This window comes from Apodemus sylvaticus, chromosome 22, assembly GCF_947179515.1.
Source record: "Apodemus sylvaticus chromosome 22, mApoSyl1.1, whole genome shotgun sequence".
Taxonomy (NCBI): domain Eukaryota; kingdom Metazoa; phylum Chordata; class Mammalia; order Rodentia; family Muridae; genus Apodemus; species Apodemus sylvaticus.
The window spans coordinates 29807284-29834053 of record NC_067493.1 but is presented as its reverse complement, the minus strand read 5'-3'; the positions used below and the strand labels follow the sequence as shown (position 1 = coordinate 29834053).

The following is a 26770-nucleotide window of genomic DNA, read 5'->3' as shown; positions in this document are numbered from 1 at the left end:
GGCAGGACTAATATTACAAGATCTTAGGCATCAAAATCTTTATAAAAAATGAGAGAACAATATTCATCTAAATTATTTGAATCCTGATTCAACTACTACTATCTTAAAAATATTTTTCACATAAGTAGTATTATGTGGACTGAGCAGATTACTTTCATGCATATATGTATAGCCATACACTTATATACAAGCAATAACAATTTATAACAAAAAGAGACCTTCAACTTGAAAAAGTATGGGTAGAGATGTACAGTAACTTTTGGGTGGGCGAAGTATAAGAACAAATGTTATACCTAAATTAGCATCTCAAAATCTCCCTCCTATCCACTTTGCTGCTTTTGCCTGTTCCTTTCCTCTGTGACAGAGCTAGGGTGCTCCACTGAAGAAATCATATCCTAACCTATCTGAAAGGACCAGCTGTACTCAGAGGAGTTGAGGACCTGCTGCACTCAGAATAGAAGAGGATCCACTGCCCTCAGAGCAGTTGAGGATCCACTGGATGCAGACCATTTGAGGATCTGCTGAACTCAGATTAGTTGAACAGTAGCTTGACTGCTCCAATGAAGACCCAAGAGCCTGAAGACCTCCCAGAAAATCTACTGCAGCCAGGGCAACAGATCAGCAGCTTCTCTGCCCTGTGAAAAGTTTCCAGTTGGAAGGTCCCACAGGTAGTTTGCTACAGCCAATACTGCAGGCCTACGAGGAGACCTGAAGCAACCCAGAAACAAAAGAGGCAGACTCTAGACATTCACTGAAACCAACAATCACCTGGGATATCCAAGTAGCAAAAGACAAGTGAAGGACCATAAACAGTTTATCTACCAGTCCAGCCCTATAGAGGATCCCAGAAGGAAAACTCCAACACAAGGAAAGTAATTTTACCAAAATGACAAGGTATTAATCATCTTACAACAAAGACAAAGGAGTAAACCACATGCCCATAATGCCATGTACAAAAAAATACATAACAGGGACTAATAATATTCTGTCTTTAATATTTATCAATATTGATGAACTCAACTCACCTATAAAAAAGACATAAGCTAACAGACTGGATACACAAACAGGATCCAGAATTTTGATGCATAAAACAAATAAATCTCAATAACAAAGACAGACAGTACCTCATTGTAAAATACTGGTAAATGGTCCCAAGGACAATCCTGGTGTTGCCATCCTAATATCCAAGAAAATAGATTTTCAACCAAAAGTTGTAAAGTGTGATGAAGAACGACACTTAATATTCATCAAGGGTAAAACCACAAAAGAAATTATCAATTCTTAAATTTATGCCCCAAATGCAAGTGCATCCACATCTATTAAAAAACAACAACAACAACAAAAACTTTACTATATCTCAAAACAGACACTGAACCCCAAACAATAGAGGTGGGAGACTTAAACACCCAGGCTGGCCTTGAACTCAGAAATCCACCAGCCTCTGCCTTCCAAGTGCTGGGATTAAAGTTATGCGCCACCACTGCCCAGCCACAATGAAAGCATTGTTAAGAGGAAATTCATTGCATTAAGTGTGCTGGTGAAGAAGCTGGAGAGATGTAACACTAAGAACAATACACCTGAGAACACTAGAACTAAATGAAACAAACTCATCCAAGAGGGGTAGAAGGCAGGAAATAGTCAACCACAGGACTAAAATCAACCAAAAATAAACAAAGAAAAAATTCAAAGAATCAACAAAACCAGAAGCTGGTTTTTTGAGAGAATCAAAAAGATAGATAAACCCCTAGCCAAACTAAGTAAAAGGGCCCAGACGCAGTAACCAATTAAACAAAATCAGAAATGAAAAGGGAGCCATAACAATAGAAACTGAGGAAATTCAAAAAAAAATCATCAGATCCTACTACAAAAGCCTGTACTCAAGAAAAGGGGAAAATCTAGGTCAAACGGATAGTTTTCTAGACAGATTCCACACACCAAAGAAAAATCAAGAGCAGGTAAACTATCTAAACAGGCCAATATCCCCTAAGGAAAGAGAAGAAATCATTAAAAACCTCCCAACAAAACAAGCCAAGAGTCAGATGGATTTACTGCAGAATTCTAACAGATCCTCAAGAAGAACTGATACCAATTTTCCTCCAAATATTCAATAGGATAGAAAGAGAAGAACACTACCTGACTTGTTCTATGAAGCCACAATTACTCTGACACCTAAGCCACACAAGGACCAAAAGAGGATTTCAAACCAATCCTGCTTATGAATATAGATGCAAAAATACTCAATAAAACTGTTGCAAATCAAATCCAATAACACATCAAAACCATCATTCACTACAGCAATTAGGCTTCATCCTAAAGATGCAATTTGGTTTAATATACAAAAATCCATTAATGTAATCCACTTTATAAACAAACTCTAAGAAAAAAATTACATGATCCTCTTCTTAGATTCAGAAAGAACTTTTGAGAAAATATAACACCTCTTCATGTTGAAAGTATTGTAGAGATCAGGAATTCAAGGCCCAGACATAAACAAAATAAAAACAATTTACTGCAAATCAACAGCCAATATCAAGTTAAATGGAGACATACTTGATGCAATGCCACTGAAATCGGGGACAAGACAAGGATGTTCACTCTCATCATATCTAGACCAATAAGACAACAAAAAGAGATCAAGCGGATACAGATGGGCAAAGAAGAAATGAAGGTGTCACTCTTTGCAAATAGTATATATAAGCGATACCAAAAATTCTACCAGAGAAATTCTCCAGCTGATAAACAACTGCAGCAAAATGGGTGGATATGAAAGTAACTCAAATTTATCAGTAGCCTACTTTTAAACAAATGATAAACAAGCTGAGAAATAAATTAGGGAAACAACTCCCTTCACAATAGCCAAATATATATAAACTATCTTGGAGTAAATCTAACCAAACAAGTGAAATAGCTGTATAACAATAACTGCAAGTCTCCCAAAAAAGAAATCTAAGAAGATCTCAGAAAATGTGCACATACTAAATAAAATATTCATAAAAAGAAAGATCATATCAACTCTCTAAGGAATAGATTACTTGCATTTGGAGGAATCACTCACTAAATGACTGTGGAGGAGCAAACTTCAGGAAGCAGACAGGGACAACACTAGGAGCAGGTGTATTCACATTTATCCTCAGTGAAACTGCTCAAACTACTAAAAGTCTGACTTTGTGCAACTTTTAAATGCACACATGTGTAACTCAATGGTTTCCCATATTTGAGACATGATTCCCATATTTGGGCACATGTCTAAAGATTTCTTCTAGCATAAAGGACAACTTCAAAGAAACATAAACAGTGACTTTAATAAAACATTAGTTTCATAATCATTGTAATTGTGCTTGCTCTCTCTGACAGGTACTAATACACATACATGCATACACCATGCAAGCATGCCTCAAAAAATAGTGTTGATAAATTATATAAAGTAGCTAGTATTTATAAAAACTGGAGAAACATTTGTTTATACTAATTTTTAAATATCTACCCATACTTAGAAATGCTTACAATGATGTCACTGTATTAAAGAAGCTTTTAAGACTCTAAAAAAATTCACAACTTAGAAATATAATTTCTTTGTTCAGCTAAAATCCTTGTAGCATTTTAAAATAATAATTATCACTTTGTAGTAAAAACGTTGTAAATTTAAACATACATTTAAGATAATAAAAATTTCCATCTGTGTGACTAATATGTCTCTATAGGAGACATATTAATGTGCTTAGAGAATTATGATTTTGAGTGTGTCCATTCACATAGACATCATACCTTTCAGGACAGAATTTCTCAGGTTCTGGCCAGTATTTGGGATCTCGGTGAAGAACAAAGACCGGTACAGCTACTTTTGTATTTTGAGGAATGAACACACCATTGATTTCAGCATCTTTCTTACTTAGTCTGGAAAGTCTGGCACCAACTGGATATAATCTCAGAGTTTCACTTATTACCATGTCCAGATATTCTAACTCTACCAGGCCATTATAAGTGGCAGGTGCCTGGGAAGAGAAAAACAGATATTTGATGATTTGAGATCTGTAATTAACTTTCATATAAATACATACAGCACTTCTAAGTTGTTAGAAACTACTCATTCAACACAGATTAATGATTGAATTGAACACTGATATGTTATATTCACAATAGTCATGTGTTTTGATCAGCTAAAGGGCCATTGAAATTCACAGTGAAGTGATTATGGGGGATATTCAAATAAACTTCTTTTTAGATCTCAACTCATAAGTTTCTCTTTATACTTCTCTTCTTTCCAGTAATAATGAGTATCATATTTTATCAATCTTGTTCAATATAGATCAGCTGTCAAAGTAATCATAACTTTTTATAGAGAGGCCATTAATGCAGAACAAGGAAATTTAATGCAGACAGTGTCAAATTATCTTTGAAAAATCTGTATCAAGCCTTTCTAATGAGAACTCATTGTGTGTAAAACCTATGATTAAGTTTAATATTACTATAGGTGTGAAGTGTCCTTGTCCTGATCCTGGAAAGGATTGATCTAGCACTGGAGGGGACTATAAGGACAGAGAAAAAGGAGGGAGGTGATTGGAGAAGGGATGGAGAGAAGAAGGTTTATGGGACATATGGGGAGGGGGAATCCGGGAGTGGAAATCATTTGGAATGTAAACAAAGAATATAGAAAATAAAAATATTAATAACAAAAGAAAAATCTATATCAAGCCTTTCTAATGAGAACACATTGTGTGAAAAACCTATTATTAAGTTTAATATTACTATAGGTGTGAAGATTAATGGCATATTAAACAGGAATAATGTATGACATTATAGTGAAATAAGTTCAGTAGGATCTTTTCCTTTGGAACTTTACTTGATAAAATAAGGTAAACATGGGCAATAATTGACTGTAACATTTATATTCTACTGAAATTTCCATTCAACTCCACGCAGAGTTGCTGAAATAGACATCCTCTTCTTGCTTCATATAGTGTTCAAACAATTCTTTACCTTTCAACATCTCACAGTCTATAGTTGGCTGAAAGGATGTCTTAACTGAGAGATTAAGGATTAGTAGTTTAGATAGGTTTGTGGATATGTCTTAGAGTTTTGTTTTCCTGATTGTCTTGATTGATGTGGCTGTGTCCAGGCAATTGTGGGTAGCATTATTTCATGAGAAGTTTGTATTGACGTATATGAAAACAGCTATATCATGATAGCTCAGTGAGTGGGTCAGACAGTAAATAGCATCCTTCATGGTCCCTGATGTTCTTATTTGACTTTGAGGAAGTGCCTCTATCAAAAGAAATGCTATGTGGAGCTGCAAGCACTCTTGCCTACAAGTTCTTGTCTTGAGTCCCTGCATTTTCTTTGCTCAATGATAGATTGTCATCAAAAAATGTCAGCTGAAATGAGTAATTTCTTCCACATAGATTGTTTTTGTCATGGTATTTGCCACATGAGAGAATGAAGCAAGAACAGAAGGTGAGTATGAGACCTGATGATGCTTTGTATGCTTCTCACTGATAGCTAGACACTCAGATCAGATACCACACACTCCATTGCAGTCACGTTTGTGTAGAGATGTAAAGACAGCTTATGAGATATGTTGCTATTGCTCCATGGGACATTGGAACTACCATTAGGTGAAAAGCTTATGTTGGAATCTTCCATAATTTCCATGTCCATATCTAATCATATGACTGGAGAAAGAAGTAATGGAGAGAATATCTGCCCAACTTTGATACAAAAAGTTATAATGGCTGGTTTTTGTATTGTGTTATTACATCATGTTCTGTCTCATTGGGTTGTTATCTCTTAGAGACATGATCTCTTAGAGAGAGAGAGAGGGGGGGGAGGGAGGGAGAGGGAGAGGGAGATTGAGAGGGAGAGGGAGAGGGAGAGGGAGAGAAACTGAAGGAGAGGAAGGGAAGGTGGTGGGGCTGTGAGGAGTGAATGGAGGAGAAACTGTGTTAATGTAAAACATGAGACAAGAATCTCTTGTCAATCTAAAAATAGAAAAATAAATGTGTGGTAGATTATTGTATGTCTTCAGATATTTACTGCTCCTTGGTCTCTGATTTGGCTTTATTTCATTTCCTTCAGTAGCATCTTCAGTGGCTATTTCTATCTTTTTGAAAAATACATCTGGGTTCTTTCCAGATTCTGGCTATTATAAATAAGGCTGCTATAAACATAATGGAGCATGTGTCTTTATTGCATGCCGAGGAATCCTTTGGGTATATGACCAGGAGAGGTATAGCAGGGTCCTCCTGAAGTGCCATGTCCATTTTTCTGAGGAAGTGCCATGTCCAGTTTTCTGAGGAAGTGCCAGACTGATTTCCACAGTGGTTGAAAAATACAATAAAATGCTTTTAAAAACAAATAAGTTGTAATTGTTAATATCCATGCCAAAGCATTCACAGTAATAAAGCAGCTACTAGGTCACTGAGAGACTAAAGGAATGCCTCAGTAATGAAGAACACTGTTTTCTCTCGCAAAGGACAAAGAGTGGTTTCCCAGTGCAAAAATTGTGGATCACAATTACTGGAAATTTAGTTTGGGGCATCTGTATTACCATTCTGGTCACGTCAGGATCTAGGCATGCACATGATGATAAATATACATTTAGGCAAAACAGTTATATACATTAAGTGCAGATTTAAAAAGTCATTGACTGTTAAGTGATTATACTTAAAGACTGGATATTTTGTTCATGCTTTTAGAGTATGCCGTTTTGGCAAGAAATAATAGATATTAGAGGGTCATTAAAAAGTATAATGATTAATTTTCTCTATGAACACTATTGGCTTCCATCTCTCATTTCTCTTCTGCGCTTAGATTTTCACTATTGATTTCTATAAGAACCAATGTCTATGATATTTATTATCATTTTAAATATATGTGTGGAAGAAATGTTTCTTGTTGAGGTTTGATGTATTCTGGTCTACAGATGCTATCTACTCACCTTATTGGGCAGAATTGCATCAATTTCATGCTGGAGTTTCTTCTGGACATCAGGGTGAGTGGCCAGTGTATACATAATAAAGGAAAGAGTATTGCTTGTTGTCTCATAGCCAGCAAAAACAAATATTATTGATTGGGCCAAAATCTCCAGATCAGAGAGAGCTAAAATAAGATTAGTCATAACAGGTATAATGGATCATGTTGGGAAGATGGCATAGTTGAATTCACCTCTCTTTATAATTTTGAGAAAATATTATCAATCATGTGTAGGGCAGTGTTCTATGAGAATATATAGTAAACAAATACCAGGATAAATGTAAAAATACTATATAGTGTACTTATCAGAGAAGTATGGACAATAATATAGCACACTATGCATAGTGATAAGCAAGATGTCAATGTGCCATGCATTGGAAAGCTGCAAAAAATAGAATAGGAAAGAACTGGGATTTTTAGCTTATTCACAATAAGTTGTGCAGCAAAGGTAAACTTAAGATGTGAGTTTTAGGCCAGATCAGCAGCTACATACCTGCCCACACCTTATAGATTCCATGCTTCCCAGGAGGTCTACAGTAACCAAGATCACAGCTCCACTTTCTCTTTGGTCCACTTCCAAATCCAGGTCTGATCAGAGGCATGATACCTACTAACATGCTACTGCCTTTGAGCTTCCCAAGAGGCCCAAAGTAAGGACACAGCCTGCCTACCTTCCAGGGTGTCTGTAGGAACCAGGGATACAGCCTACTTGCCTCGCAGGAGGTTCTCAGTAATCAGGGAAAGAGACAGCCTGGTCAAAAAAGTGAGACAAGAATCCCACTCCAACCCAAGACAAAACTGCCTGACTCCAAGGAGAGAGATCTCTTCTAACCCAAGAAACAGAGCTTTTCCTCCCTCCAAGAAGGCCAGCTATAGTCAAAGACACCCAGGCTAGTTGACATCAGAGATAAGCAGATGGTCAGAGGCAAGCAGAAGGCCATAAACAACAGAAATGAATACAATTTGGCACCATCACAACTCAGTTCTCCTACCACAGCAAGCGTGGATACATGCCTGAAAAGTAAGATACTGATTTAAATCTCATCTCATGAAGATAATAGAGACCTTTAAAAAGAACAGAAATAGCTCCTTTAAAGAAATATATGACAACACAGAAAAACAGGTTGTAAAAAAAAGCCCATAAAAAATAAGCAAGTAAACCCTAAAAGAAATATAGGAAAATACAATGAAACACATGAAGGAATTGAACAAAATAGTCCAAGAACAAAAATGGAAATAGAAACAATAAAGAAAACAAAAAGGGAGGTAACCATGGGTATGGACAAATTAGGAAATGGATCAGGAGCTATAGATGAAAGCATCACCACCCAAATACAAGAGATAGAAGAGAGAATTTCAGGCATAGAAGATACCATAGAAAATATTGACACATTGGTCAAAAGTAACAGTGTAAATGGTGCCTAACCCAAAACCTCCATGATATTTAGGACACAATGACAAGGTCAAAGCTACAAATACTAGTAATAGAAAAGTGTGAAAAATCAGATCAAAGGGCCAGAAAACTTCCTCAACAAAATCATAGAAGAAAACTTCTCTAACCTAAAGAAAGAGATTGCGATAGATGTACAAGAAGCATACATAGCACTAAACAGGATGGACTATAAATGAAAATCCCACAGTCACATAATAATCAAAACACTAAATGCACAGAACAAAGAAAAATATTAAAAGGTGTAAGAATAAAAAGGCCAAGTAACATATAGATGTAGACCTATCAGCATTACACCAGATTTATCAACAGAGACTCGAAAGGCCAGAAGATCATAGAAAGATGTCAACCAGACTCTAAGAGGACACAAATACCAGCCCGGGTTACTATATACAGCATAACTCTCAATCATCATAGATAGAGAAACCAAGATATTCCATGACTAAACCAAATTAAAACAATATATTTCTACTAATCCAGTCCTACAGAGGATAGTGGAAGGAAAACTCCAACAAAGGCACACAACTACACCAAAGAAAACACAAGAAAAAGAACATTTCACAAAAAAACTCAAAAGAAGAGAATCATACACACATAATACCACCTCTAGCAACAAAAATAACATGAACTAACAATCATTGGTCTTTAAAATCTCTCAACATTAATGGGTTCAATTCCAAAATTAAAGAGAAACAGGCCAACAGATTGGATGCTTAAACAAGATCCAGCATTTTCCTGTATACAAGGAAAATAGCTCACTAACAAAGAGAGACATTACCTCAGAATAAAGGGCTAGAAAGAATCTTTACAAGAATATGATATCAAGAAACAAGCTGGAGGTGCCACCTTAATATCAAATAAAATGTACTTTCAACCATAAAATTTCAAATGAGATGGGGAAGAAAATTTCATATCCATCCACTGAAAAATCCAAAAAGAGGTAGTCTCAATTCTGAACATGTATTTCCCAAATTCAAGGGCACACACATGCATAAAAGAAATGTTACTGAGGCTCAAAACACACATTGAACCTCATGCAATCATAGTAGGAGATATCAACACTCTACTCTCACTAATTGACCGATCTCTGAAAAAGATACTAAACAGAGATACAGTGAAACTAATATATGTTGTTGCTACTTTGTTTCCAACCCAATTCCCTGGTAAAAGAAATCTCAACTCAATCAGTAACAAAACAAGCTATAAGCCTAGATTGGGCAGATCTCCCAATATACTAGACTTTTTTTTAATCTATATTATCCCATATAACTTGCGCTTTCTCCAGGTCATGAGCTTCTCTCTCTGTAGCCTCTCCTTCAATCCCTTGTAGCTCCACTCCTTGGAATATGAGGTTCCCACAGGAAACCCAGTTGCCACTCATGAGAGCTAACTTGGTAATGGGTGTCACACTAGTATGAGGGCTCTATAAATATGGGCTTCCACACTTATCCTTTTTTCTTTTGTAAGGGTAAGGAGATTGAACAGAATGTAATTAGACAAATAGGATTAGATTATTGAATGTACTCTTGAACTAAAAAATATTTTATAGCCATAATACTACATTGGTAGAGATCTTTACATTTTGATGCAGAATTGAGGCTATATTTTTAAATTTGTACATATCTTTATACATTGATACAGGTTTAAAGTTTACACTGGTATAAATCTCTGCATATTGATAAGATTAGTTTTGTAACAATGAAATATATGTATATTTCAAACCTTGTATAGATACTATGCCCATGCAACTCATTTTAAGAATACAAGGTTTAGTTCAGTTCTTTTAATATCTGATATTAAAAACTGTTAAAGATAATTAATACCAATTAATCAGACAGTCAAACTCATGGTCATATCAGATATTTGTCTAAATCATAAATGAAATATATGTCCTGAATGTATAGACACTAGGTAGCTGGAGACAGGCAATGTTTGATAAACATTCTTTCATAATTCCTGCTTCACTTAAGGTCTGTCAGATATATTGGTTCAAAAGTCTAAAGAGTGATGTTTCAATGTTATAGAGGCGATATTGTGGACTTCCAGAAGGTCAGCAGTCTCTGTCAATTCCTGTACTTTCTACATACTCAAGTAATACTTATTACTTCTCAGGTTTTGATAGGGTTGAATACTTGAAAAGATGAAGATTTAAATTTAAGTTGTTTAGCATTTAGGAAGATACTTAGGTTTAAGATGCTATTAAGTTCATTTAAAAATTAAAATCTAAAATGGTTTAGATGCTAAACTCTAAACTCACCAGGATAGTTAATTGAATACTTTTTTTGAGTTGCCAGATAGGAACAGATTGGTCTATTTGAATGTAACTCTTACTTATTAATTTCATAATCTGTTTCATTAATTTTCTGTCTGTATGTTGTATATTATTAAAGAGAAAGAGCCTTCTTACTTAGAGAAAAATTGTCACTAGATCACCATGAAAGGAAAAAATAAAATTTCCAAGTCTCTTACATTGACAAATACTAATGACATGCAAACCATTGTACCTCCTCTATGCCATGGAAGCAGATTTCCAGGATAAATTTCTAAATCAATGGTTCTGCATGAGGCTGAGAAACAGCGTTGGCTAATTTAGGAAATGCATACATCATAAATGAATTTTGGCCTAAGAAATCATGCTTACAAATGGCTTTAAGATTACTATAAGAATAATAATATTTAAGTATGACATTCCCTCTTACTCTTCCTAAGTCACATCCACACTTACTTGCAAATCTAGAGCCTCCAATTCCTTGAACATCATTGTAACATACACACAAATGAATAATCATAAAACTATAACCTAAGGAATTCTCTCAGTATTATCTGCATATAGTTGTTTCTAGGGCTGATATCTAGATATTGGATAGCTATTTATGGAACTCATTTATGGAGATGTCTCATTATCCCTGTAGCTTGTTATCTATGGAGGAGTCACCCTGAAGTTTCCCTCCTCTATTAGGGATATTAACCTATTTTTTAAAACTTAATTAGGTCTTCGTTAGGTAGCTAGGTTTTTGAGATTTCATGCAGGTAGATTCTCTGTCATAGATAGAAGGCGCAGTAGTCTTCAGAATATGAGCATTCTTTACTGTGTGTTTTTAGAGAGTTCCTTAAGCTGCTGTATATAACACCACATGTCAGTGTTTCTCTGAAATTTAATAGACTGTCCCTTTATATGTTAAGAATCAACCCCTTCTTCTGTGCATATCTTTCAGATCCTAATGTATCCTTGGTTACCTGTATGGGAACCATCCTCATTTTTGGAATTACCGCAGTTCATCATCAGCTTAAGAAAATCTACTGGGTTCTGAAATCAGAAATATCAAAGTCAGATTAGTGTTTGGGGGACCTTAAAATGGAAATTTAATGAAGAACTTAAAATTTTTTTGAGGCTATAAATTACTTAATGTTAGAATATAGCTATTGTTGCCAGAATCACTAGTAGAACAAAACACTCATCATTAGATTTTGGAGAACAAGATGTGTACTTCTAATATCATGCTGTCATGCCCAACACCTTTTTTTCCCTCATGGCTTTCTCTGATTCTGCACATCTGTTGGTGATGAGCACAAGCCTTTGCCTGATTGATTATAGTTCTTTCTCCTGTCATAAACACTTGTTTATAAAGAAATTCTGTATGCAGAATGTGTCAATTTGTCATGTCCTTGACACATTCTGAACCCACATCCCATAATTACTGATGGGTATTTGTGGCTCTAATTCCTGGATTTTATATGATTATCTGAAATGCTCCAATCAACAGAATACTAGAAAAACACTGGTGACATCTCAGACACAATACTGACTCCCAAACATCCTTCTGCTATGTTCTTTTTCTGCCAATATCCCTCATCCAGGTTATAGGCTGCATTGGGCAAAACTTGTATGCAATTGGCACTCTCTATGGTCAAATATAACTGCCCAAGTTCTAGACTAGCCACATCTCAAACTGAATAGATCAAATTCATCAAATATCTCCATAGGGTCTTTTCTCGAGAATGTGTGATTTTGACAGCATTTCCTTTGAATTGAAAGAAGTTTTTCATATATTACCTCTTGGATATTTTCAAGCCGACATTTTTTGGTCTTCTCTACAAATTTTTTAAAAAATGTTATAGCATCATTTGGAAAAATGGAGATGTTTAGTTTGTCATATATTCGGTTAAGAAATGGAAAGAAGGCTATAAAAAAGAAAAATATATGATGAAAACAAAAATTTAAATTTTTGACAGTCATTTTATTTAATAAAGGTAAAAGTCAATGTTTTAGTTGAAAAAACAACAGGAAATATTGTGATAGAAATGAATGCTATTATAACCTATATTCTATCATACTTAAAAGTAATTGAATTTTAAATAAAACACAGAGTCACTAAGAGGAATTCAGCTACAGAAAGATTCACAGTGGAGTTCTATGAAATATTTAACCGACAATTTATAACAAGTTTTCATGTGAGTTCCCAAAACAGAAAATTAGGTAAAAGTGGAAAATTGTATCTGGAAGCTTCTCCATCCCTGTTTCTAAAATCAGAAACCTTTTGGGAAAGAAATCCTATATAGAAACAAGACTTAAAAGTTTGATAAGTTAACTTCACAAACATTTACCACTTGAATGCAGAATCATGAAGTGAATCTCGTTATATATTAACATGCATGTTATCAAATAAGGCACATGACAGAATAATATCAAATTACACAAAATAATCAGAGATTGAGTATTCTGAAAAATTTCAGGAAAAACTAAACATTTTTCCTAAATAATGTTCTCAGATAAATAGCAATAGCATAGAATTCCCTAAACTTTATGAAACTTGTCAGTAGATACTAAGTAACCAAAAACTGAGGGTTGAAATATTTCTTATTACTTTCCAGAAAATGGAAATGGAAGGTTGCTCACTCCATCATCACATCTATTCAGCTATAAGAATCATAAAACGAGGTTCCTATGTCTTTTATGGTACAGTATGTATTCACAAAAATGAACAAAATTAAATTGTCATGTCTTCTGGAGTTTGAGGCCAAGAAACAATAGTTTGAGAGAAGATGTGATTATTATACAGAAACTGCTTAAAATTTAAGAAATATTTGCAGTGTTGGTGAAAAACTGCACACCCTTATATATGCTAGATAAGTATGCTATCATGAAGCTCCAAACCTCTTTGGGTTTGAGGAAGAATTTTGATAGTAGGTCAGAGTGGTCAATGATTGTAATATTCCTGCCTGTACTGCACTACTTCTGGGGTCAAAAATCTTCCCCAACACACTTAACACAATATTATCCACATACTTATGTATACACATATCTAATACAACAAACAATGTCAATGTGAAACTTTTAGCAAGAAAATAATACTGAGAAAATCTTCAAAGTGATCTCCTCTATTCTACATCTTCCAAGTCATACTAATTTATTATTCCCAGAGGGCAGTAGCCATCTGGTTCAACCCAGAAATACCAGCTATAAATGCAGTCAAAAAATGCCAGCATGGACTATCAGACCAGGCAAACCAGGGATAAACAGATGACTAAAGGCTAGAGTAAGAATACACTCAAGAAAAGCTAGGATAATATGGCACCACTAGAACTCACTTATTCTACTACGGCAACCTTTGTATATCCTATCACACATCAACAGCAAGAAAACAACCTTAAATATAATCTTATGTAGATAATACAAGTCTATAAAAAGCAAATAAATGAATTCCATAAAGATGTACAGGAACATAAAACTGGTCAATGAAATGCATAAAACTGTTCAAAGCCTGAGAAATGGAAATAGAAGCAATGGAGAAAACACAAACTGAGGTAATCCTGGAGAGAGAAAATCTAGAAAGATATCAGCGACGCAGAAACAAGCTTTACCAACAGAATACAAGAGATGGAAGAGACGCATTCATTCAGAGAAGATACTGTAGAAGAAATAGGAGTCGAAGAAAATGTTAAATCTTAAAAAAATTCCTGACACAAAACACTCAGAAAATATCTAATATTATGAAAAAAAACTCTACGAATAATAGGAATAGAAAAGGACATTTTGTATCTCAAAACACCACAAAATATCTTCAACAAAATCACAGAAGAAAAATTTCCTAACTTAAAGACCAGGGTGGTTATAAACATACAAGAAGCTTAGAGAACACAAAATAAATTGGACCAGAAAAGAAAATTCTTCATGCTGCACAATAATGAAAACTCTATATATATACAGAGCAAAGAAAGAATATTGAAAGCTGCAAGGAATAAAGGCCAACAAACACATAAATTCAGAATAACACCTGACATCTCAACAATGATTCTGAAAGCCAGAAAGGTCTAGACAGATGTCAAGCAGACCCCAAGAGAAGACCAATATCAGCTCAGATTACTCTACTCAGCAAAAATTTCAATGATTATAGGTGGACAAACCAATGTATTCCACAACAAAACCAAAATTAAACACAATTGTTCCAGTAATCTAGCCACACAGTAGATACTAGGAGGAAAATTCCAACCGAACAAGGCTAGCTATACCAAATAAAACACAAAAATTCATAATTTCACACCAAATTATGAGAATTCATAATTTCACACCAAATTAGCAAAACTAAGAGTATAATTTTCCTACAAACACACACACACACACAAACACTGTCAATATTAACAGGAAATAGCAATCATTGGTTATTAATATCTTTCAATATCAATGGTCTAAATTCACTAATAAAAAGTCAGAGGCTTACAAAGCTGATTAATAAATAGGGTGCACCATTCACTTGCATACAAGAAACACATCTTGGCAAAAACGATAGACACTAACTGAATCAGTGGCGGAAAAGTATTTCCAAGCAAAGAAACTCAAGAAACCAGATGTTGTAGCTATTCTAATATCTAATACAATAGACTTTCCATCAACATTAATAAAAAGAGGCAGGGAATATCACTTCATACTTGTCAAAGGAAAGGTCCACTTGGAGGATGTCTCAACTCTATCTGTGTGCCAAATACAAGGGTATCCATGTTCCTAAAAGAAACATTACTGAGGCTTAAATCACACATTGAGCTCCACACATTAATAGTGGGAGGCATCTATATCCCACTCTCATCACTGGACAGGTCATCAAACAGAAGCTAAATTGAAACACAGGGCCTATAACAGATGGTATAAATCAAAGGGGGCTAAAAGATAGCTATATAACATTTCACCCAAACACAAAATAATATATCTTCTCAGCACCTCAAGGAATCTTCTGCAAAATTGAGCATATACTCAGTAAAAATGAATCCTAGTCAGATACAAAAAGATTAAAGTAATACTTTGTTTATCATCTGATGACTATGGATTTAAACTGGACTTCATTAACAATAGAAACCCTAAAAACTCGTGGTAACTGAAGAACTCTTTTTTTTCAGTGATCACTGGGTCAAAGAAGAAATAAATCCAAGGCTTTCTAGAATTCAATGAAAATGAAGGCAAAACATACCCAAACATGAAAGCAGTGATAAGAGGAAATGCCATAGCACTACATGCCTTCATAAAGAAATATGTGATATTGCATACTAGCAATTTAACAGTACACCTGAAAGTTCTAAAACAAAAAGAAGGAAACACACTCAGGAGGAATAGATGTCAGGAAGTAGTCAATCTTAGGACTTAAATCAACCAATAAGAAACAAACAGACCAATACAAAGAATCATGAAATCAAGAGCAGGTGAATACACAAAATTAAAAAAAAAGTATTTGAAGGTACAAGAGGAGGGACTAACTTATATATAAAGAGAAGTTCCTCAGTGTGACTTCTGTCTTTTCAACAGTAAACAAGAAAGCCAGGGGCTCTTTAAAAGATATATTTCATGTTTAATACATAAGATCTGTTGAAAAGTATTAATATTTCAAAAACTTATTGATTACAATTAAAGGAGAAGCAAAAACTGTATGTTATGTCAGCCTAATGAATTGCCTAAAGAATTAATCACAGTGAAGCCTGCATGTATTACATAATGGAAACAAGAATTTGGACTGAAGGAAACCATAATTACAGCCAAGAGTGAGAGAGGAAGAGTTTCAAAACTGCTAAGGCAATTGTTAAAAAAGAGGACCAAACAAGGCCACAAAGTGCCATTAAATGATAAGAACCAGTGAATGCTTTTCATTAAGAATCTGAAAATAAATGGTTTCAGTTCCTTTAGCAAAGGACACAGACTAATGCTGATAGTACTAACACATCCTTTAACCCCTATAGTCAGAAAACAGAGTCAGACAGATCATTATGAGTTTCATCCAATCTGGTCTACATAGCTAGTTACAGAGCAGCCAAGATCATGAGTTTGTCTACAAACAAACAAACAATACACAAACTAGCCAATTGTATTAGCAATCAGAATTTGTTTTGCTGATTCCAAGAAATATATCCAACCGTCAAATATCAATATAGGAAATGAGCATGCATTACTATTCTGAAATACCAAAACAAATCACAAGCATATAACCTACTTTATGCATTTAAGGGAACTATCATCCATATAACATTGCAACTCTAAATGTATATGCATAAATATGTAAACTTAATTAATACTAGATATTGTGTCACAGAATAACCTGTGTCACAAAATGGCGAGTTCTACACTTACTCCTAAAATTAATATACTATCCAGAAAAATGACAAACCTTGAAATTAGATATTTATTTAAGTTTCTTTCAAGATATAGTGAAATGAATAATATATGTAAATGTATAAATATAAATCATGGCATTGATGGCTCAAAGACAGAAATCACATGGTCATGTAATAAAATTATCTAAAAAGAGCAAATATATAGCAATGATGGATAAGATGTAAGATGAAAGTACAAAGGGGGATAATACAGATCATATAGTGGTGAAGCCTGAAGTGGGGGAGAATTAATTGTGTATTGATATGCTGTGAAGTATATTGTACATTGCATGCTACTTACAATAAGACTAATATCATAATAGTTTAAAAATAGACAGCATACCCATAGAGAAAATTAATGGATTGAAAAGGTTAAATTTATGAAGCTTCTTGACATTACACAAAAAAGGATCCTGAGCATTGTTGACAGAATCCACCTTCACTCCAAATGAGGTACTAATGATCACATCCAAGCTGTAGGCAGCAAAAATTCTAAGAAAGACAAAGGGATTGATATGAGACCAACACAGCTCCTGAGCTATGGGACAATTTGTCTGCATTATGTTTAGTGCAGCCTGAGTTTACTATTGTGGCATCTTCAAAATTCAGTGTGATTTTACTGCCCACATAATTTCCAGAAAGTCACCCCTCTTCAGTTTAATTAAATAGAGGTAGAAGCGATTTCTCTTTTGTTGATATATTTCTAAGATGTTCAGCAAAACATGAATTTTAGATTGTCCAAAGATATAAACTGTAATACTCATGGCAAATTAAGGATCTCTGATGAACCTCATATATTCTCCTCTTTCATTTCTTAGTATTGAGAGCTGTATCTTACCTAAATTTTCATCATTCTCTCTAAACTATATAATTTGTCTTCTAAAATAAGAGACAACAAATGCTAATCTAATTTTGTTTCATGTACATTAGAGGGAGATTCTCCAAAGTTAATCTGGGAGGTGTTTCTTAATGCATGGTTTACAGGAGGATAACATCATACTTGTCCTTTTTCTCTGGAATAATCTGGGGTTCTTGAAAAGTAGGGGATGTCTCCAGAAGTGACAGAGCCCACAGCCAATACATGCATTACTACTCACTCTCTCACAGCAATGGGCTTGCCTTTCTCTACTTCCAGTCTCATATTTTTCACCAGCACATCTCCATAGTGTTGGATGATGGGGAACATCTAAGTACAAAATACAATACACTGCATTGACAAATGTCAACATCTGAGGTTCCCAAATAACAAGACTTTTGAAATTATGAAAAGAGTCACATTTTAACAGAGGTGAAAGAGCAACCTCCACTGAAACAAATAAAAACCATAAAAGGAAAAACAATAAAAATAACAACATCAACAAAGAAAAGAAAGACAATTCTTAGCAATGTGATGCACAAAGGAACATTTCTTTGAAGAATATATTACTTCACCCTGTACTCAGAATTAATCACATCTTTAAAAAACATCCTTTATTTTCTTACCTCCTTCAGTTTTCCACTGGTGAAGGTTGGAGAAACCAATGATCGAATTCTTTTCCATTCTTCATTTTCACTTCTTAGGAGGCCCTTTTTCAAAATTCCACCAGGACCCACAGCCTACAATACCAAGAAAATTATACTTTTCCCTTTCGTTATTTTGGTTATCTTGGCATTTGTAAAATATTTATAAAATAGACAATATTCCTTGATATTAATTGATAGTAACCCTTTTCAGGGTGGCTTAGATTTTGCAAGTCTCTCAATAAATTTTCTCAAACTGGGGATGAACCAGTGGCTTGGTGGTTAAGAATGCTTACTCTTCTCGCAGACGACCCTGGTTCAATGCTTAGCACACACCCAGTTGGTGGTTCACAGCTACCGGTAATTACAGCTCTTGGTATCTGAAGTCCTCTTTTGGTCTCTGTGACCACTTGCACAAATGCCATGCATATAATACACTCAAGCACACAATGTGATGAATAAATTAAATATGTAAAATACCTCAAAGTACAAGAAGGATACATACAGCTATCTGATATTGTATTAACCTGTCCTATTACAATTTTTACATCAATATAATTTACTCATGAGAAAAATTTCCTTTCAAAATGAATAGACAGGAAAGAGATTGAAATATAGTCTCGAACTCAGTATAGAAAATAGAAAAAAGAAAGATTGGTTTCTTAGATAGCATTCTATTGTTGTGATTTCTGTGATAAAGAACATGGGCAAAAGCAACTTGGTTCGAGAGGGTTTATTTAAGCTTACAATTCAGATCCCATCCCTTCAAAAAAAGAAGTCAAGGCAGAGACACAAGGCAGGAATAGAAGGCAGGAACTGACGCAGAATCTCTGCATAAATGTCACCTAATGGATTGCTCACCTGCTTTCATATATAACCCAGGACTAACTTCCCAAGGATGGTGTCAACCACAGTGAGTTTGGTTGTCAGTCACTAATTAAGAATATGCCCTGAAGCATTTCTAGACATGAGCTAATGGAGGCATTCTTTCAATTGAAGACTCTTCCTGACTATGTCTAGGTTTATGTCGTGGTGCCAAAAACAATCAGCACTGTATAAGCAATTTGCCCTTGTAATTGTACCTTTTATTCACCAGATGTAATCATTATCTCAGAGATTTACTGCTGAATGAACTCACCCTTTCTAGTTCTATCTGAACTCAGGCCTGGCTGTTTCAACTCATATGCTTTGGCTTAAGATCCTATCCAAGCTATCTGATTCAAGGGGGCTTTTCTCAGCTTCTCACTGAATTGCTCTGGTTGGATTCAAACTAAGTTTGCAATTTTTTTGTAATTTTCTGTCTATTTTTTATTCTCTGGATTCAAATGCCTCTGCTGACCTTCACTTCACAAACTAAAAACTGAAGGGAATTCGGGAAGAAACCCAACTGAACGCAGTTGAACTGCATACAATGAATCTCCCTATGCAGTGTGAAATATTTAAAAAATATAAATCCCACACTACTACCATCAAGGCATTTGTGCCATATGGGGGATATCATGAAGAATAGTTTTTCATTTGATTCACCTGAATTTATATTCAGGCAGTCTCTCTCTGTAATATCTGGTCCATATAACTCTAGAAGGTATATAGACACTAATCAGCTATTCTAAAAACACAAAGACAAACCCTTTTTCTCAAATCAGCATACCATTCAGTCAGCAACAGGAAATCTTGTATCCTGCATTCTCTTTCAGTGGAATAACAAAACAACCAAAAACCTCATAATTCTACTCGTTTTGAAAATCTGTCTTCTTTCCTAACTATTAAAACATTTTAATCACACTTTTATTAACACCTGCTAATAAGAACCAGGCACCTTGTCAAATCAAGAATTTATCTTATAATTCCCATGAAGCCCACATTCAAAGAATATAAATTTCCTGTAGACTATATTATACCATCTATTCTGTTATACTCTCTGCCTGGTCCCAGGAAACAAGCCGGAGTTGCCATTCTAATATCAGATAAAATTGACTTTCAACTAATGTCATCATAAGAGACATGGAAGGTCACTTCTTACTGGTCAAAGGAAAAACACAACAAGAAAAATTCTCAATCCTGAACATCTATGCCCCGAATACAAGGGTGCCCTCATTCATAAAAGAAACTTTACTAAAGCTCAAAGCAAACATTGCACCTAACACATTAATTGTGGGTGACTTCCACACTCCACTCTCACCTATCGACCAATCAGGAAAACAGAAACTAAACAGGGAGACAGTGAAACTAATTGAAGCTTAGGACCAATTGAAGTTAATATATATATATATATATATATATATATATATATATATATATATATATATATATATATATAAAACTTTTCATCCCAAAGCAAAAGAATACACCTTTTTCTCAGCACCTCATGGTACCTTCTCCAAAATAGATCATATAGTTGGTCACAAGACAGATCTCAACAAATATAAGAAGATTGAAATAATCTCATGCCTCCTATCAGATCACTATGGAGTAAAAGTGTTCTTTAATAACAATAAAAACAACAGAAATCCCACATACACATGGAAACTGAACAATATTCTACTCAATGATACCTTGGTCAAGGAAGAAATAAAGAAAGAAATCAAAGATTTCTTAGCATTTTATGAAAATGAAGGCACAACATACACAAATCTATGGGACACAATGAAAGCAGTGCTAAGAGGAAAACTCATAGCTTTGAGTGCCTCCAAAAGAAATTCGAGAGAGCATACACTAGAAGATTAACTGAACAACGGAAAGCCCTGGAACAAAAAGAAGCTAATTCACCCAGGAGGAGAAGAAGGCAGGAAATCATCAAACTCAGGGCTGAAATCAATCAAGTAGAAACCAAGAGAACCATACAAAGAATCAACAAAACCAAAAGCTGGTTCTTTGAAAAAAATCAACAAGATAGATAAACCTTTAGCCAGACTAATCAAAGCGCACAGAGAAAGTATCCAAATTAACAAAATTAGAAATGAAAATGGAGATATTACAACAGAAACCGAGGAAATTCAAAAAATCATCAGTTCCTACTACAAAAACCTGTACTCAACAAAACTGGAGAATATGGAGGAAATGGACATTTTCTTAGACAGATACCAATTACCAAAATTAAACCAGGATCAAATAGACAATCTAAACAGACCCACAACCCCTAAAGAAATAGAAGGGGTCATAGATAGGCTTCTGACCAAAAAAAAAGCACAGAACCAGATGGTTTCAGTGCAGAATTCTATCATACCTTCAAAGAAGACTTAAGACCAATACTCTTCAAACTTTTCCACCAAATAGAAACAGAAGGACCACTACCCAACTCCTTCTTCGAAGCCACTATTACGCTGATACCAAAACCACACAAAGTTCCAACTAAGAAAGAGAATTTCAGGCCAATTTCCCTTATGAATATCGATGCAAAAATAGTAAATAAAATTCTTGCCCACCGTATCCAAGAACACATCAAAAGGATCATCCACCATGATCAAGTAGGCTTCATCCCAGGGATGCAGGAATGGTTCAATATAAGGAAATCCATAAATGCTATCCACTACATAAAAAAACTCAAAGAAAAAAAACCACATGATCATTTCATTGGATGCTGAAAAAGCATTTGACAAAATTCAACATCCTTTCATGCTAAAAGTCTTGGAAAGGACAGGAATTCAAGGACCATATCTAAATATAGTAATAGCAATATACAACAAACCGGTAGCCAACCTCAAATTAAATGGAGAGAAACTTGAAGCAATCCAACTAAAATCAGGGACTAGACAAGGCTGCCCCCTCTTTCCATATCTTTTCAATATAGTTCTTGAAGTCCTAGCTAGAGCAATTAGACAACATAAGGAGGTCAAAGGGATACAAATTGGAAAGGAAGGAAGACGTCAAATTATCACTATTTGCAGATTATATGATAGTATGTTTAAGTGACCATAAAAACTCTACTAGAGAACTTCTACAGGTGATAAACAACTTCAGCAAAATGGCTGGCTACAAAATCAAGGCATGCAAATCAGTAGCCTTTATATATTCAAAGGATAAGCAGAATGAGAAAGAAATTTAGGGAAATGACGACTCCCTTCACAATAGCTACAAACAGCATAAAGTATCTTGGGGTAACTCTAACCAAACAAGTGAAAGACCTATATGCCAAGAACTTCAAATCTCTGAAGAAGGAAATCAAAGAAGATCTCAGAAAATGGAAAAATCTTCCATGCTCATGGATTGGAAGGATTAATATAGTTAAAATGGCCATCTTGCTAAAGCAATCTACAGATTCAATGCTATCCCCATAAAAATCCCAAAACTATTCTCAACAGTAAAAGAACTTCAGGGAGATTCAGTATTCCAGACTTTAAACTTTACTACAGAGCAATAGTGAAAAAAAACTGCATGGTATTGGTACAATGTCAGGCAAGCGGATCAATGGAATAGGATTGAAGACCCAGAAATGAACCCACACACCTATGGTCACTTGATATTCAACAAAGGAGCTGAAAGCATCCAATGGAAAAAAGATAGTCTTTTCAACTAATGGTGCTGGTTCAATTGGAAGTCAGCATGCAGAAGAATGTGAATCGATCCATTCTTATCTCCTTGCACTAAGCTCAACTCCAAATGGATCAAGGACCTCCACATAAAACCTGACACACTGAAACTAATATAAAAGAAACTGGGAAAGACCCTTGAGGACATGGGCACAGAGGAAAAGTTCCTGAGTAGAACACCAATAGCTTACGCTCTAAGATCAAGAATTGACAAATGGGACCTCATAAAACTACAAAGTTTCTTTAAGGCAAAGGACACTGTCAAAAGGACAAAACATCAACCAACAGATTGGGAAAGGATCTTCACCAACCCTAAATCCAACAGAGGGCTAATATCTAATATATACAAAAAACTCAAGAAAGCAGAACCCAGAGAACCAAATAACCCCATTAAAAAATGGGGTGCGGAGCTAAACAAAGAATTTTAACATGAAGAACTTCAGAGAGCTGAGAAACACCTTAAGAAATGTTCAACATCATTAATCATTAGGGAAATGCAAATCAAAACAACCCTGAGATTTCACCTCACAACAGTCAGAATGGCTAAGGTCAAAAACTCAGGAGACAGCAGGTGTTGGTGAGGATGTGGAGAAAGAGGAACACTCCTCCACTCCTGGTGGGATTGCAAGATGGTGCAACCATTTTGGAAATCAGTCTGGCGGTTCCTCAGAAAACTGGGCATGACACTTCCTGAGGACCTGGTTATACCACTCCTGGGCATATACCCAGAGGATTCTGCAGCATGCAATAAGGACACATGCTTCACTATGTTCATAGCAGCCGTATTTGTAGTAGCCAGAAGCTGGAAAGAACCCAGGTGTCCTTCAACGGAGGAATGGATACAAAAAATGTGGTATATTTACACAATGGAGTACTATTCAGCCATTAGAAACAATGAATTCATGAAATTCTTAGACAAATGGATGGAGCTGGAGAACATCATACTAAGTGAGGTAACCCAGTCTCAAAAGATCAATCATGGTATGCACTCACTGATAAGTGGATATTAGCCTAGAAACTTTGAATACCCAAGACATAATCCACATATTAAATGGTGTCCAAAAAGAATGGAGGAGTGGCCCCTGGTTCTGGAAAGACTCAGTGCAAGAGTATAGGGGAATTCCAGAAAGGGGAAGTGGGAAGGGGTAGATGGAGGAACAGGGGGAGGGAAGAGGGCTTATGGAACTTGTGGGGAGTGGGGATCCAGAAAAGGGGAAATCATTTGAAATATAAATAAAAATATATCAATAAAAAATAAAAAAAACAAAAAAGAAAGATTATTTATAAAAATAAGGGAAGTCATAACTGACTAAACTACTTCACAGCCAGTGCATAACCAATCACACCCAAGACCCTGAGAACATTATGGAAGATAGGGTTGCAAGTCTCTTAATGCCAAAGGAATTCCATGAAATTCTTGACTCTGGGCATGATATTATTATTGTACCCACGAATTAACAATTGCTGTGTGTATTCCTCTAGATCTGTAGAATATCAATCCAATTAGAAATTCATCATTGAATGTAAAATGGATCTTGATGCCATGGCTTTTTCCTGAGGATTTAATGGTAGTTGTATGAGCAGTTTTTTCTCTATGTACATCTGTCCCACAGGGGTACAACAGTTGCAGAGCCCAGAAGAGGTCACTGGATCCAATGACACTGAAATTACAGACATGTTTTACATATTATATGGCTACAGGGAATTGAACCCATTCATCAATAATTATAGTCAGTGTTCTTAATAACTGACTCCAAACATGGTTTTGTAAATCTGGTAAAAGCCGTCCATAGGCTTTAGTGCTGAAACTACATCTCTTCTTTCTAAATGAATATGTGATGCTTATCTATATACCTTCTAGAATCTTACATTTATAGCTATAGATTACTGTTGTCAGTGATTGTCATAGAAGGTTTATTTTACAGTGGGGAAAGATTAGCACAGGAAAATTATAATTAGACAAAGATTTTAAGAATGATAGCAGAATTCTCACTCCTAAATGTGATATCCAAATCACTCACTCAAAGGCTCAAGAGCAGTAAAAAAAATGGAGTAGCGTTGAAGAAACATATAGCCTATATAGGAGATGAGGACTATTAGTAAAGTACATATACTACTCTTGAGAAGAGCATGAGTTCAGTTTCTAGACCCTGTAAGGTGGGTCAACTGCAGTAACTTCAGATACAGGGAATCCAACACCCACTTCTGACCTTCATAAACACTTTACATATATACTCAGTCATTTACATATATGCACATATATTTAAATAATTATAAATAAAGCCTTTTAAACAGTATATGGTCTGCAGGAAAGGTAGAGACATGTAGAAAGTTCCCGTTGGGGCATGAAAAGGTCATTGCATTCTTGAGATTCTAGCAATTGTGTTTAATGACCCAAGACTGACACAGAATAAGAACCATAAACTCTAAACCATGGAGAATGGAAAGATTGAGAGGTTCTGTTTCTACTGGTAAGTACTGGAAACCAGTGATAGAAGAGCCATTTTTTTTTTCAGCAGTGTAGAGAGTGGAAGGGTGCTTATGTTCCTGCAAAGAATTCTGTAATCTGTTATTTTATAAGCAAAACTAAATTTATTGGCTCACAATTTTTGAAAGTCAGTAGAGTATAAGGAAGTATAATATGGAAGAAGAAGGGGAACAATGAGAGTGGCACAGGAACAAGACTAGGTAATAGGATCTAAATAAAAGCAACATACACATATACATATATATGTATTTGTGTGTGTGTATAGTTATTATATGTATATATGGTAACATGTATTCTATTTGTGAACTAGTTATTGGACTTAATGTGTGTGATGTCTGCTTGGATATATTAAAGGTTGGAATTTTCTTCTCTGTATTCTCTTAGCAAGTAGTCTGGAATGTGCAATGTATTCTGGTTTAATGCTTATTCGACCCGTCAAAAAAAGAACCAAAATAAAACAGATTAAATCCTACAATAATATCATAATAAAATTTTTATACAAACAATAAATAATGAAAACATAAAAGATGAACTACTGCCATTATTCATATATATGAACATACACACATGATGATTCACTGCATGCACACATAATTTAAAAATATATAAAAGTATTTTAATAATAAACTAAAAAGTAAATAAGTGATATAAAAATTTAGTGTGATGGTGTTAGGTGCTTTAATCTCAGTGCACAGGAAGTAGAAGCAGAGAGATACTGTGAGTTTAACATCAGCTGGTGTACAATTGTGTTCAAGGCCTGGCAGAGATACTTTTAAGATAGTGTTTGAAAAAAATTAGCATGACTTTCTAAAGAAAGTAGTAACAAAAAACATACACCAAACAAAATATATAGTAAATATTTAAATAATAAATTCTCTATATTACAAATCCACAATCAAGATTATTTTTAATGGAGACAAATTAAGCAAAACCATTAAATTATACTAAAAAGAAGAGAGTGAGAGAGAGGTATCCTCCATCCTCAATACTTTTTAATATAGTGCTCCATATGTACATGTATGTATATGTGTATGTATATGTATACTACTACTAATAAGTGCATATATATATATATATATATACATACATAAATATATACATACACATACATTCAATAGAATACTATTTAACTGAAAAGCAAATTGAAATCATGTAGTTAAATGAATGGAACAAGAAAGTACTATATAGCGTGAGATAACCCAG

The 26770-nt window shown here is 34.9% G+C and overlaps 1 protein-coding gene across 1 annotated transcript in view; it reads right to left on the bottom strand.

Annotated features, from left to right (window-relative positions):
- Positions 1–26770, bottom strand: part of LOC127672482 (cytochrome P450 3A13-like) — a 51770-nt gene that overhangs the window by 5938 nt on the left and 19062 nt on the right. Inside the window, 7 exon segments of the mRNA XM_052167626.1 lie at positions 3766–3992; positions 6935–7095; positions 11657–11726; positions 12474–12601; positions 17394–17542; positions 18148–18236; positions 18533–18646. Coding sequence (XP_052023586.1) covers positions 3766–3992; positions 6935–7095; positions 11657–11726; positions 12474–12601; positions 17394–17542; positions 18148–18236; positions 18533–18646 — 938 coding nt within the window.